At 42.3% G+C, this 14,485-nt stretch overlaps 1 protein-coding gene across 1 annotated transcript in view; it reads left to right on the top strand.

Annotated features, from left to right (window-relative positions):
• The window catches only part of LOC101537123 (acyl-coenzyme A thioesterase 9, mitochondrial), a 39,407-nt gene extending 35,797 nt beyond the window's left edge, over positions 1 to 3,610 (top strand). Inside the window, exons 14-16 of the mRNA XM_004612279.3 lie at positions 320 to 407; positions 557 to 707; positions 1,194 to 3,610. Coding sequence (XP_004612336.2) covers positions 320 to 407; positions 557 to 707; positions 1,194 to 1,282 — 328 coding nt within the window. The 3' untranslated portion in view covers positions 1,283 to 3,610. The remainder of the gene's footprint in view (positions 1 to 319; positions 408 to 556; positions 708 to 1,193) is intronic.
• The last annotated feature ends 10,875 nt before the right edge of the window (positions 3,611 to 14,485 follow it).

Below are 14,485 nucleotides of genomic sequence, written 5' to 3'. Positions count from 1 at the left end.
CAGCTGGACTTGAACTTCATTTTAGAAACTTCTTACCCCGCCTTTGTAAGTTAGTACCTTAAAGACTATTGCTCTGACCTTGTAAGTTAGTCCATTAAAGACCTACTAGGAAAACCAAGTGAGGATATACAGAATGAAAAAGATACAGTGAAGTTGGCACTGACTGGTCAGAGTGACTTCTCATACCATTTCCTGCTGGTATGGCTATTTCTCCTATATTTAGATTTATTCTTAGGTCACTTGAGTTTGACTTTTGTCAGTTTTTATCAGAACTAGAGATGATGTGAATTTTTCAACTCCATTTTGTGTTTCCCACTAGTGGTTCCCAGCCATTTGTAGTAGCTGTGGATGATATCATGTTTCAGAAGCCTGTTGAAGTTGGATCATTGTTGTTTCTTTCTTCCCAGGTATGTGTGTGATGAGAGAAGAGACTCAACTTTGTTTTTATCATTTGAGCCAGGAGAGATGTTTTCATGTTAGAGAGCCACCCTTTCTCTTATGTATGCCTTCCTCTTCCTAATGTGATTGATTAACTATTGTGTCCGTGATCTCTTAGGTTTGTTTTACTCAAGGCAATTACATTCAAGTCAGAGTTCACAGTGAAGTGGCCTCTCTTCATGATCAAGCACATACAACCACCAATGTTTTTCATTTCACATACATGTCAGACAAAGAGGTGCCCTTGGTTTTCCCCAAAACATATGGAGGTAAGCAGCAATAACTCCTGATCCCTAATGAAGGAAAGAATTCTACAGAAAGTGTGTCTCCGTTTGAGTTGTTGGGGGCAATTCTCTGATACCTTTGATTGATACACTGCAATAGCATATTTAGGCGATTTTGCTTTTGACATCCGTCAACTCTGTAGGAAAAAATGCCGGTGACCCTCATTGCAGCTCTTGCTGCACTGTCTACCTGGCCATTGTCTGAGACGGGTGCCAGCTGCAAGCAGCTATTGGTAGTCCACTAGCTATTGCTAGTCCATTGGTAGTTAAAGATTGGTCTTCCAGAGGGAGGGGCGGGACTGGATATTTGCTTAGCTGGCACCTTGCACACCCCTGGCCCAGCCATGCACACATACTCCTAGCTTTACATGCTCATTGCTACCCCAGTGTTACCCAGTAGCCTTGTTTATACAGATGATGATATTTCTAAGGTCTGAGAGTTTCTCCGTGGTTTTCTCTCTTCTGTTTCAGAGTCCATGTTGTATTTAGATGGGCGGCGCCATTTCAGCTCCATGACTTTGCCTGTGAATATAAGAGAGGTTTCTGCTATGGAGCAATAAGAAAACCCTCATCTGTTGAAGACCAGTGCTCCACAGTCATGATGTGGAGTACTCCATACTCATGATGAAGGCCTGATGAAATGTATTTTCTTTAGGATTTATTCTTATCCTTGATAGAGAAGAATGAATGCAGCTTTTTGGAAATCAGAAACCAGGATGAGTGGCTTGGTAGAGCTACTAAATAGTAAATACTCCCCAAGAAGCTTTTATTGTAAACATGCCATTGTGCATATTGTCTGCTAAATTTATAAATCATTGGATACATTATTTTTCATGCACAAGTTACATCTTGGGACTCTTGGTGTATAGCATTTAAGCCAAGGTATTGAGGACATTTCTGTGTGTGTGTTTGTGTTAATGGAAATAAACTCCAGGATCTCACACACGTGAGTTATGCTCTGCTGCTGAGCTACATATATTACTATCCCCTGAACAGCATTTTAAGCCTGATTATTGCTGAAATTCCCCTTTTATTCTGAAAATCCCATTGCCACATTTTATTTGTATGTATTTTTGGTATGCTTGTATTTCAAATTTTTGTTGTTAGCAGATGTTAGATGATACATTGGGATGAACAGATTGAGCAAAAAATAATGGCATCAAAAGAGTCATACCAAGAAGGGTCCAGAGCATTAGATGAAGAATCCCAAGATGACTTGTTTGTTCATTATTTTCTAAAAACATTTTTACTGAAGTGACATTGTATGTGTTCATTAAACATAGCCAGACAGGGGCCAGAGCAATAGCACAGTGGGTAGGGCATTTGCCTTGCACGCGACCGACCCAGGTTCAATCCCCAACATCCCATATGGTCCCCCAAGCACCGCCAGGAGTAATTCCTGAGTGCAAAGCCAGGAGTAACCCCTGAACATCGCTGGGTGTGACCCAAAAAGCAAAAAAAAAAGAAAAAACAACATTGACCAGACAGCTCTTCAGCACATTCCACTAGGGTCCTGGCAAGACATATCTGATGCAAACACAAAGCAATACAAGTAACAGTTGCCTCTGCCTATAGACCATTTACTATGTGCTATGCAGGCACTACCCCAATCTAACTAACTCATTTAATTCTTCCACCGGTGGTATGAGGTTGATCTGTAACCATCTCTTGAGTTAGATCACTCAGGAAACTGAAGCATGGAGAGCTTATGTCCCTTGCTCGAGGTCCCAGAGTAAGTGGTATTGGGATTCAGAATCAGACAGTGTGGGTCTTGAAGTCCCTTTTATGTGTTTGTTTTGGTGGTCCATACCTGGTGGTGGTCTGAGACCTGTTCTTAGTTCTATGCTCACGAGTGCCCCTGGCATTGCTCAGATCATATGTGGTACCAGGGATTGAAACAGGGTCAGCTGCAAGGCCTCATGCAAGGCAAGTTTTTTAATTCCCCATACTCTCTCTCTCCTCCCTCCCTCCCTTCCTCCCCCTGACACCTCATACTCTTGTCAGTACACTGTGCTGCTTCTGGGAATATAGAATATACCCAATACCTGCATCAGCGAGGACCCCAAAGAAATGTATTCCTGTGAGTCTGTAGCCACGATGCAGTTCCTTCCTTGTCGGGCCTGGAAATTGATCGATTGCAGAGGGGACAAAACCTAGGCCATACAGAAGGAAAATGCCACTTCAGGCAAGGTAGCTCAGTCATTTCAGAACCTTCTAGGTTTCTTTTCAATAGTTCATCTCAGTTGAGAATATATTGAAACTCCGTCAACATTGACAGGACCTATGACACAAAACTGTATTGAAACTGCAGTCAACATCGACATGACAGGTGTCTGGCACAAATAATCATGGGAACAAAGGCAATGCCTGTAGTTGTGCAATTCTAGTTGGAAATCCAGCCCCTACTGTACTGTAGTGGCTTGCTGACTTGTGTCTTAATGCTCTGGCACTATTTGAAGCCTCATTTTTCCTTTTGCAGTCTTTAGCACATCTTCATTAAACCCAATGGGGTTCCCCTGATAGCTGGTGAAAGGTAATGATCCTAGGAAGTTGTGGAGCTGCATTAAGCGGAATTTGGTTATGATACCCACAACACGCTATTTGTTGCATAGATTATAAATTTTACATTTCACCAGTTCTTTTGTACCTGAAGGTCTTTCTAGAACTTGCCTCAACATATATAAGCATGTGCTGTATCACTTGAGCTACATTTCTGGTACCAAAAATTACATTTGTTGACTGTTAACTGTCTTTGTCTGAATTATACTGATTAAACTTAGGAATTTGCTTACAGTTCTCTTAGTTCAGTAACTCGTTTGATTCATTTTCAATATCGCAATCTTAACACCAAATCTGTTATAGAATAAAGATTTTTGCATTGTGTGAAATGGAGGTCCAGTCTTTTTATTATAGTTTATTTGCTCATTTATTCATTCATAGGTATCAGGGAACCCAGCCTGTCATAGATTGAAAGCATATGTTCTTTCACTGAGCTACATTCCCAAGTCAGAGCTGGAGGTTTTTACACAGGAAACTAAGAAGATAAGATGGCATGAATTTGAAGGAGGTATATAACAGGTTCTATTGTTCTGTCCCTCATCATGAAGGAATTGAAAACTTTCATTGAATACCAGTAAATTCTGCTACTAAGAGTACATCATAGAATTTCCAGTATGTTTAGAATGGATCCTATTTTCTAATGAGTAGTCTGCTAGACACCCCAATTTCACTGTAGGCATGTATTATCAACACTTTATTTTTGCCCTTGGTAGCCATCAATGGGAAACAAAAATGGTACTTTTATCGTTGGTTTATTCAGAGGAGTTCTATTTCTCTAGTGTGCTTTATACTGTGTTGTGTTTGCAAATGTGATACTGTTGTTCTGTTTCTTACAGAACCTGATTATGCTTTATACATCGGCTTTGCAACTTATATTCTCTTGATATCATTTTTTTCCTTACCTTTTGTGTGAGTTGCAAGCTTGATTCCTGAAGAACTGAAGTTTTTTCCCTCTGAAGAACACTCCAGGAGTTCACTATTTAATTTTGTTTTGTATGAGTTTGTATAGAGAGCAGAAACTTTTGTTTATTATTTATTCATTATTTTTTAATTAAGTTTTACTTGTATTAGTTTTCAATACAATGAAATTTTTGTTTCACTGTTGTGTAGTGATTAGACCAGTGTCTAAAGATCCTTTCACCATCATCCCATGGAACTCTTTTCTTTCTTAAGATAATGTCTGATTCTGTGGATGGCTGTGCTCCCTGGGGAGGTTCTTCTACTGGATATGGTACTAAACTCTGTGGGAATTCATCCCTCTAGCAAAAAACTCCAAAGTTGAGATATCCCCTTAGGCAAAATAGCTTAGATATTAGTATGCAAAAAGTTTGCAAACATGTACCCAGGAAAGAATAGAATGGCAGGAAAGAATAAAATAGATGACAACTGTCTGCTGGCTGCAAATCTGTGTGCTGGGCAAGCATAGAATAAAACTGTTTCGTGCCTTCTTGATTTAGGGGACAACATTGGCAAACATTGAATAGAAACCGTCGCTACATTTGCTTTATTTTTATCTCTATTTTAAGGGTGGACTGGAGTGATAGCACAGCAGGTAGGACGTTTGCCTTGCACGCGACCGTCCCGGGTTTGATTCCTCTGTCCCTCTCTGAGAGCCCGGCAAGCTACCGAGAGTATCCCACCCGCACGGCAGAGCCTGGCAAGCTACCAGTGGCAGATTTGATATGCCCAAAGCAGTAACAAGTCTCACAATGGAGACGTTATTGGTGCCTGCTTGAGCAAATCGATGAACAGCAGGACGACAGTGCTACAGTGCTATTTTAAGAGTGCACTCTGATGGGCTGTGTGGAATACTCCACCCTCTGTTTTTCATGTACCTATTGTATGATGATGTGCTAAATGTCTCTGTAAACTAAAGCAATGGCTTTTGTACTGGGAGCCCAGGTCGGGGAGCCATATGGTATTGAATAAATGGCCGGCCGTGAGACCACTGATGGCTGCCCAGGGGACTCTAAAGCTTGGGCAGTCCTTGTCTATGTGCGCTTGCTTGTGTGTGTTTATCTCACTATCTCTGATCAGCCTCAGTGGCTGAGGCTGCAGGACTGGCTTGGCAGGATTCCTGACAGACTGGACCCACTCAGGGAGCTGAAAACAGTTTGGAGGTTCACTGGGAGTCTGTCTGGAGCTAGAATCTCTGGCACTTAAGCTGGGGTGGTTGCTGGCCAGGCTACTCTAACAAGCTGGTTAGAATTTGTAAATGGAGGCTTTTAAGTGGTGCTCTGTGGAAACCAAGTTTTCAGGTCCTAATGTCCATCATCCTTCTACTTTTCCAAGTCATTTTTCAGAGAGGGAATGATAAGTGGTGTCATGGAAGTTGTCAAAGGTGAGCACTGGAGACTGGAGCACTAATACAACGGGTAGGGCGTTTGCTTTGCAGGTTGACCTGGGTTCAATCCCCAGCATCCCATATTGTCCCCAGAGCACCATCAGGAGTAATTCCTGAGTGCACAGCCAGGAGCAACCCCTGAGCATCACCGCTGTGACCCAAAAAGTTAAAAAAAAAAAAGGTGAGCATTGTGGAGAGACTGCTGGGGAGCTGGGGCTGTCTCCATGATAGTGCGTGTGTCTTGTGGGCACAAAGCCAGGTTATCACAACAACAAAGAGAAAGGAAAGAGAACTTATTTTTAAAAGTAGCACTGTAGGGGCTGGAGAAATAGCACGGCAGGTAGGGCGTTTGCCTTGCATGCGACCGACCCGGGTTCGATTCCCAGCATCCCATATGGTCCCCTGAGCACTGCCAGGAGTAATTCCTGAGTGCAGAGCCAGGAGTAACCCCTGTGCATCGCCGGGTGTCACTGAAAAAGAAAAAAAAAGTAGCACTGTAGCACTGTCCTCCCATTGTTCATCGATTTGCTCAAGCAGGCACCAATAACGTCTCCATTGTGAGACTTGTTACTGTTTTTGGCATATCAAATATGCCACGGGGAGCTTGCCAGGCTCTGCTGTGCAGACGGGATACTCTCAGTAGCTTGCCAGGCTCTCCGACAGGGGCGGAGGAATAGAACCTGGGTCGGCCACATGCAAGGCAAACGCCCTACCTGCTGTGCTATTACTCTAGTCCTGGCAGAGCCTGGCAATTTTTAAAAGTATTGGGTTAAAATCCCTATTGAATTAAACAAATATTCAATAAAGTCCCTTGAAAGTTTGGTTCTCAGGTAATGGGGTAATTGTGTATGAAAATTATAGATGATGATGATGATGATATTTTTTGGAGGACCACACCTGGCTGTGGCTGGAGCTTGTCCTGGCTTGGTGATTGGGCATTGCTCTTAGTGGTGCTCAGGGGACCTTGTGGTGCCAGGCATAGAACCTAGGCCTTCTGCTTTCAAAATTGTGCCCCGTCTGTTGCTCTTTCTATCTCTGAGACATATTTTAATAGTAACACAGAATTACCTATTTATTACCCGAAATCCCTTTTATTAATCACATTAAATTTTTGTTGTTGTTGTTACTCGTTCAGAAACTGCAAACTTGGTTGCAGTGTACCAGAGGTTGTACTCTTGGTTACAGTATGTATGCACAGGGCTTGTACTTTTGACACTGAAAATATCACTCTGCCGTATAGGGTGGGTCAAGACTTATTTGAGGACTCCCACTTGCAAGGCAGGTGCTTTACCACTTAGCTTCATCCCTGGACCCCTTCGTTAAATGTTATTAAAGTGTCCTGCTTATCCCACAGTAGTATTATGAATGAACAATCTGCTGCCTGAACTAGGGCTCACTTTCTTTGGACCAGGTCAACTTGACTGTCACTGTCATCCCGCTGCTCATCAATTTGTTCGAGTGGGCACCAGTAATGTCTCTCATTGTGAGACTTATTGTTACTGTTTTTGGCATATCCAATACACATGGGTAGCTTGCCAGGCTCTGCCATGCGGGTGGGATACTCTCGGTAGCTTGCCGGGCTCTCCGAGAGGGGCGGAGGAATTGAACATGGGTCAGCAGTGTGAAAGGCGAATGCCGTACTGCTGTGCATAGGTTTTCTTTCATATTTTCCTTTTATAGCTGGAAACTGTTGTCAATGGTGATCAAATCTGTTCTGAAGTGAGTTTGATCTAAAATTCTTTTTTTGGGCAGGGGGGCACACCCAGTGATGCTCAGGGCTTACTTGGACCTTTGTACTCAGGGATCACTCTGGGTGGGGCTTGAGGCACCATATGTGGTGCTGGGGATTGTACACAGGTCTTCCTCATTCAAGACAATAATCCTACCCACTGTACTACTGCTCCAGTTCCCAATCTGAAAAAATTAACTTCCTCTATAATACATTGTATACTAACATACAACCAGTTGGAAAAAAACCTTTTTTTAAAACTTTAGTTGTGGGGGGCTGGAGTGATAGCACAGTGTGTAGGGCGTTTGCCTTGCATGCTGCCAACCCGGGTTCAATTCCCAGCATCCCATATGGGGTCCCCCAAGCACCACCAGGAGTAATTCCTGAGTGCATGAGCCAGGAGTAACCATTGTGCAATGCCAGTTGTGACCAAAAAAGCAAAAAATAAAATTAGTTGTGCTATTTAAAATTCTATAGCATTGGGGGCTAGACTGATAGCATAGCAGGTAGAGCATTTGCCTTGCACACAGCCGACCCAGATTCGATACCCAGCATCCCATATGGTCCCTTAAGCACCGCCAGGAGTAATTCCTGAGTGCAGAGCCAGGAGTAACCCCTGTGCATCGCTGGGTGTGACCCAAAAAGCAAAAAAAAAATTCTATAACATTGCCAGTGATAAGGTTTCATGTATACAACATTCCAATACCACATCCCTCACCAGTGTATGTTTCCTTCCACCACTGTCGCAAGGTCCTCTTCACTGCCCTCTTCCCCAGCACCGCCTACCCTCACACATATCTCACCGCCATGGTAAGCCCAGTTTTGTAGACCAGTTCTTAGATTCTGTTGCTTTTGATCTTTTATTATTTCCCTACAATGTTGTTTTATATTCCATATGTGAGAGATCACTTTGTGTCTTTCTCTCTCCATCTGTCTGATGATTCCCTTCAGTTCTATCCATGTAGCAACAAATTGCATGATTTTGTCTTTCCTTGTTGTTAAAGGCAGAGGGAGTGAGGCACATTTGGCAAAGTTTAAGTCAGGAATTCTTATAGTTGCTCAGCGACTGTTCTCTCTCTTTGAAGAGAAGAGCAGCAACCCAGAGTATCTTCCTGAGCCTTTTATGGACCCTGTTTACCTCCTGTTCCCACACTAGGCAAGCAAGCAAGCTGGATACAGAAGCCAAAGATAAGCAATTAGCAAAGCTATCTATTGATTATAAAATAGAACTATTAGAAGGACAATGTGAACAATTCATCAATTAACATAGAAACCCTCCAAAATAAGAAATCAAAGATAATACAGTTGAACAATAGTTAAAAAAATCAAAACAATGTCGTTAAACCACTGATTGATTGATGCATGGACTAAAAAAATAAGCAATAGTCTATCTCTTTATTGATCCACCATGTCGTTGTGTGACTTGTTTTTCTGCCATGTGAGCACATGTCCTGCCTATCTTCCAGGCAAGCACATATCCAGCACCTATCTGTCAAAGGGGCTCATGTTCCACTAAGGTCAAAGACAGTTTGCCTCTTTCTCAAGGGACCGGGACCAGTTGGTCTTCCACACTTATAACTGAGTAGTATTCCATTGTGTATACATTCCACAGTTAGGTTATCATGAATCATGTTGCAATGAATATTGGAGTGCAAATGTCTTTCTTATTTGAGTTTTGGGGCCTTTTGGGGGAGATGCCCAGGAATGGAATTGCTGGGTCATATTAAAGCACAAATCTTATTTTTTTGAGGCGTTTACATATTGTTTTCCCAAAAAGTTGAAACAGTCAACATACCCACCAGCAGTAGATGAGGGTTTCTTTCCCCCACCCCTATCCATGCCACACAGGTTGTTTTCACTCCTTTTGATGTATGCTAGTCTCACTGGTGCTGAAGTGATATCTCATTATGATTTGCATTTCTCTGATAACAAATGATGTACTGCATTGTTTCATATAGTTATTGGCCATTTGTATATCTTCTTTGAGGAAATATTTTTTCATCTCTTTTTTGTCATTAAATGTATTAATATGGTGGATCATGTTTTTATGTTTAATAAATTTCTGAAATTGAATTAAAAATTAGGGGTCAGATAATACAGTGTTTTGGGCACTTGCCTTACACACTGCCAACCTGGGTTTGATCCCCAGCACTACATATGGTTCCCTGAGCCTGTCAGAGTGAACCTTGAAGGGAGAGCCAGGAGTAAGACCTGACCTCCACTGGGTATGGCTCCCAAACAAAAAGAAATTAATTTAAAGGGACTAGAACAATGGTTCAGCTGGTAGAGTGTTTGCCTTAAATGTGACCCACCTGGGTTTGATCCCTGGCATCTCGAATTTGTCCCCCAAGCATCTCCAGGAGTAACCCCTGAGCATCACTGGGTTTGGCCCCAAAACAAAACCAAAAAAAATTAATTTAAAAACTCATTGCTTAAAGGTTGGATTCAACATTTGAACAGTAAGAACAAACATAGACTCTAAGTCAAAAAAATTGGAAGACAATATTTCAAGCAAAAAAACCTCGAAAACACAGAAAGGCTATTTTGGCCATACTTAAGACAACAACTTATAAGACAACATAGACTTTGGGCTTAAAATAGTTGTAAGAGACAGAGAGGGTCCTTTACTAATTATCAAGGGATAAAACAACAACAACAACAATAAATAAACTAAAAAAACTTACTGCTTCTTGCAAAGAAATTTTAAATTCTTTTTATAAAAAACATAGGAGTCATTATTTACATTGCTGTTGATAATAGCATTTTAGTCATACAATGTTTAAGCTTCAAACCCACCACCAGTGTCCTGTCCATCCACCAATATTCCTAGGTTCATTTTCACTCATCTATGTAATCCAGTGCCAAGGGTTTGCCCAAACTTTCTCCTCCATTGTCTTGCTACTCTATACACGATACATAAGTGAGAACATCTGGTATTTATCCTTCTCCAGCTGTTGCTTTGCTTAACTTGACACCCTCCATCCATCCAAGTTGCAGCAAAATGCTATAAATGCTTTTTTAAAAGTTTGACTCAATACTAGATAACTAGTTCTTTGATTCTGTTTATTTTGGCCTTCTGTTATTCTCCTATTCTGCTGCTTTACTTTCCACACATGAGAGAGATTATTGTTCTTGCTTTTTAAAGTCCAGAGGTAAAGAAAAGAAATCTCCAACTTTTTGGTGTTACTTAAGAATGGTCAAGGCTGATATCTTTTGGTAGCTGTTATGTGCAGGTATTATTTGAAAATAAAGTGGGGGGCTGAAGTGCTAGCACAGCGGGTAGGGCATTTGCCTTGCACGTGGCTGACCCGGTTTCGATTCCCAGCATCCCATATGTAATGCCTGGTGTAGAGCCAGGAGTAATCCCTGTGCATTACTGGGCGTAACTCAAAAAGCAAAAAATTAAAATAAATAAATAAAGTGGGTAGAAGAGAAGAAAGGGACTTCCCATGATAATCAGCCAGTTTCAACGCCTTTGACTCTCCATTTATCACAGCTGTTCTTGGTCTGGAACAAAGGAGATCTATGCTGTTTTAATTTTGAGTGGGATGGAAGAAGATCATCTTTAGAATAAGATCAAGGCTTCTTTGAACCTCGTGAACAGTCTGATGAAGCATATAGATTTCTTAGAATAGAGGTGTTGAAAGCACAACAGAATTGCAAGGAAGCAATGATGCAATGCTTTGAATCAATGAAATATCTTCATTGCAAATATTAAAAACCAAATTGCTGCTATAGTAATACATGTGTTCTCTTAAGAGTGCTTTAAAACTGCAATATCTAGCAGCTATCTAGTAACTCCCCAAGATAATGATGACTGGGATATTTCAGGATTCCTGTAACAAGTGTAGTGTGGTATGAAGAGGAAGATAAATACAGAACACTGATACCAGGTTTCAGTGCGGCCCATCTGGAAATTCTGCCTAGCAGACTGTTGGAGTCTTGGTAGCCACTGCTTGCTTTCCCTGAGAAGGGAATGAGCAGGGGAAAACCTGGGCGTGTGGGAGTCCCATGCCCTGGCAGCTGACCCTGTTAAGGGCGGGGGTGGGGGGGAGGTGGCGGGCAAAGTGAAGGCTGCACCTGATCTGCCTCCGCCGGGCCAGGAGCCATATTCTCATTCCTGAGAGAGTTCAAGAAACTGCCCGCATGCGCAGCTGCAAAGCAGAATAACAGATAACATAGATCGCTCAACTCGGAACCCTTGGCTTTCCCATGGAGTGTTCACTACATACTATAAAAGAAAATGAACTTTTAAATTTTATTTTAATTTTTGTTTTTTGCTTCTTGGGTCACACCCAGCGATGCACAGGGGTTACTCCTGGCTTTGCACTCAGGAATTACTCCTGGCGGTGCTCAGGGGACCATATGGGATGCTGGGATTCGAACCCGGGTTGGCCGCGTGCAAGGCAAACACCCTCCCCGCTGTGCTATCGCTCCAGCCCCAAGAAAATGAACTTTGGAATAAAGTTGCTTTATGTTTCATACAGTCCTCCCTACCCTGGCTTTAGCTCTCATTCCCTCTCTCCGGCCAAAGTTCAAGTTGGCTGTGCGGGACGCAGCACCAGATGAAGCATGTAATGAGAGACTTTAAATGATATTACACCTCTAATTGGAAGAAGAGACAATTATATGGTTCCAATCACTTTATCACTGCATCACTGTCATCCCGTTGTTTATCAATTTGCTCGAGTGGGCACCAGTAACGTCTTCATTGTGAGACTTGTTGTTACTGTTTTTGGCATATCGACTATGCCACGGGTAGCTTGCCAGGCTCTGCGGTGCAGACGAGATACTCTTGGTAGCTTGCCAGGCTCTCTGAGAGGGATGGAGGAATCGAACCCGGGTCGGCCGCATGCAAGGCAAATGCCCTACCCGCTGTGCTATTGCTCCATTGTAATAGCAATTATAATTATTATTTAGGTGAGTACTATTATTATTATTAATTGATGTGTTTTTAGTAGGGGCCACTCCTGGTATAGCTTGTGGGGTCATTTGGTGTTGTGGTTTAGCTCACACATGCTACACTCATGCTCTACTACTTATTTTCCTGACCAGGAAGAACTCACGAGTCTGGGAACTAAGGGGTGGAGTAGAGTGCTCCCCATTGCCAGTACCCACAGGGACCTGTTGGATATTAACCCTAAGTGTTTTAGGCTACATCAGTGAATTGCCCCTTTGCCTTCTTTCAATAAAGCTTACAGTGCTCTTGTGAGCATCTTTAGTCCCCTGAGTTTATCTTTAACCTTTCCTTTGTGTTTTACACTCCATTGTCTCCATTCCCCAAGTCAATCTTGGTTATTTATAAGCCAAAAATTTCTGGTAATTCTGGATTTTGTATTTGTAGTGAATTACTTGCTTTTCTATTTCCCCTATAGCATTTTCATATGTTACTATAGAGCAATGTTCTTTGCTTAAATACAGACAAGACCATTAATGCTGTGCTCCTCGTATTTGGGAGTTGATTAACTCTAAAATATATCTACTCTCCATCATAATTACTTGACTCAGGCTTCAGTTGCTGTGTTTCCTAACTCTCTAAAAGGGAGGTCCCGCCATGGGACTGGGATGGACCCGGGGTGAGTGACAAAGCTACCCCGCCATTGAATTGGGACATTCTAGAAAGCATAAATGCATGATCTTGATGCAAGCTGTTATGACTTAAGAGACAGAACACCCATGAAGAAGGACAAGCTGAACTGGTCTGAGGACTTAGTCTGAGATTTATGGTAAAGCCTTGCTTGCTCTCAGAGCCCTGAGAAATAAGATCTGGGATCTTTATCTCTTACTGTGTTTATCCAAATGACTGCAAGTATTGGTAAGAAGTAGAATTAATTGTTTGACTATTTGACTTAATTGTTTGATATATATGACTAGAAGGAAAGAGAAAAGCAAAATAGATATCCCTGGGAGACAGAGTGTCTTCTTGAGTTTATCTCCCCCTGAGAATTGCCTCAGCTGGAATGTTTTACCTCTGTAAATCACACGGACACGCAGTCCTATACATCTGACCCCTTAACCTGTTCTATAAGTGTGCTAGCATCTCTGCATTAAATGGGCCATTTTCATCATCATGCTGTGGTCCCCCATCTCTCTGTCTCTCTGCTGGGGAGGCTTGGGGAGGATTGGAGGTGGCTTTTGGCTACCGAATACACATGTGTCGCAGCAGCACCCGTATGCTGCTTTGTGAACTCACAGTGACCCACCAGTGCTACATGCTGCCAGAGTCTGAAACTCTGAATTCTGCCAGGACACGATTCTGCACCACAAACCTCACACACTTGCTCCTGAACACAGCAGGGATTCCTTTGAATTACAAGTATGGCTGCTTCCAGGGTTTGGGGGTCCTGTGGCCAAGGTGCCACCATCTTTCAGAGGGAACTGCGCTCAGAAGGCATAAGGCAGCCTGGCTCTTGCTGCTAAGTGCACAGGGAGGAATGTATGGAATAGGTGAATACATATGTGTATATCGTTTCCATGTTTGAACTATCAAATTTCTTTTGGCATTTGTGATAGACATAAAAGGGTCTCTCAAAGCTGTGTAGTAAGCTTTTGGTAATCTAAGTTAGGTGGGAAAAAGGAATGAAGACTGCAGATGGAACTAACGTCACTCATCAGCTTGCTTTAAGATAGGGCGACTATCCTAAATTGTATTGGTGGGCCCAGTGTAGTGACAGGTGTGAATTCACAAAGTGTGGGGGTGCGCAATGCTGCATTTGGTGGTCAAGAGCTGCCTACTATCCTCCCCAGGTCTCCCCAACAGAGAGACAAAGAGACGGTGATCACAGACTGATAGTGAAATGACCCGTTTAATGCAGAGCTTCTAGCATACTTATAGAACATCTGAAGGGCTCAGAAGTGTAGGACTGCACATAGGTGTGACTTATCATTTACAGAGGTAAAACATTTCAATAGAGTCAACTCCCTGGGGGAGATTAACTCAAGGAGACACTCTGTCTCCCAGGAACATCTATATTGCTTTCCTCTCTCCTTTAAGTTGTACAAATCAAATGATTAAGTTTACTTCTTATTAATACTTGCAGTTATTTGGATAAACATAGTAAGATATAGAGATTCCAAAACTTAGTTCTTTGGGCTCTGAGAGCAAGCAAGGCTTTTACCGTAAATCCCAGA

This window comes from Sorex araneus, chromosome X, assembly GCF_027595985.1.
Source record: "Sorex araneus isolate mSorAra2 chromosome X, mSorAra2.pri, whole genome shotgun sequence".
NCBI classification, from domain to species: Eukaryota; Metazoa; Chordata; class Mammalia; order Eulipotyphla; family Soricidae; genus Sorex; species Sorex araneus.
This window is presented reverse-complemented; position numbering and strand designations above follow the sequence as displayed.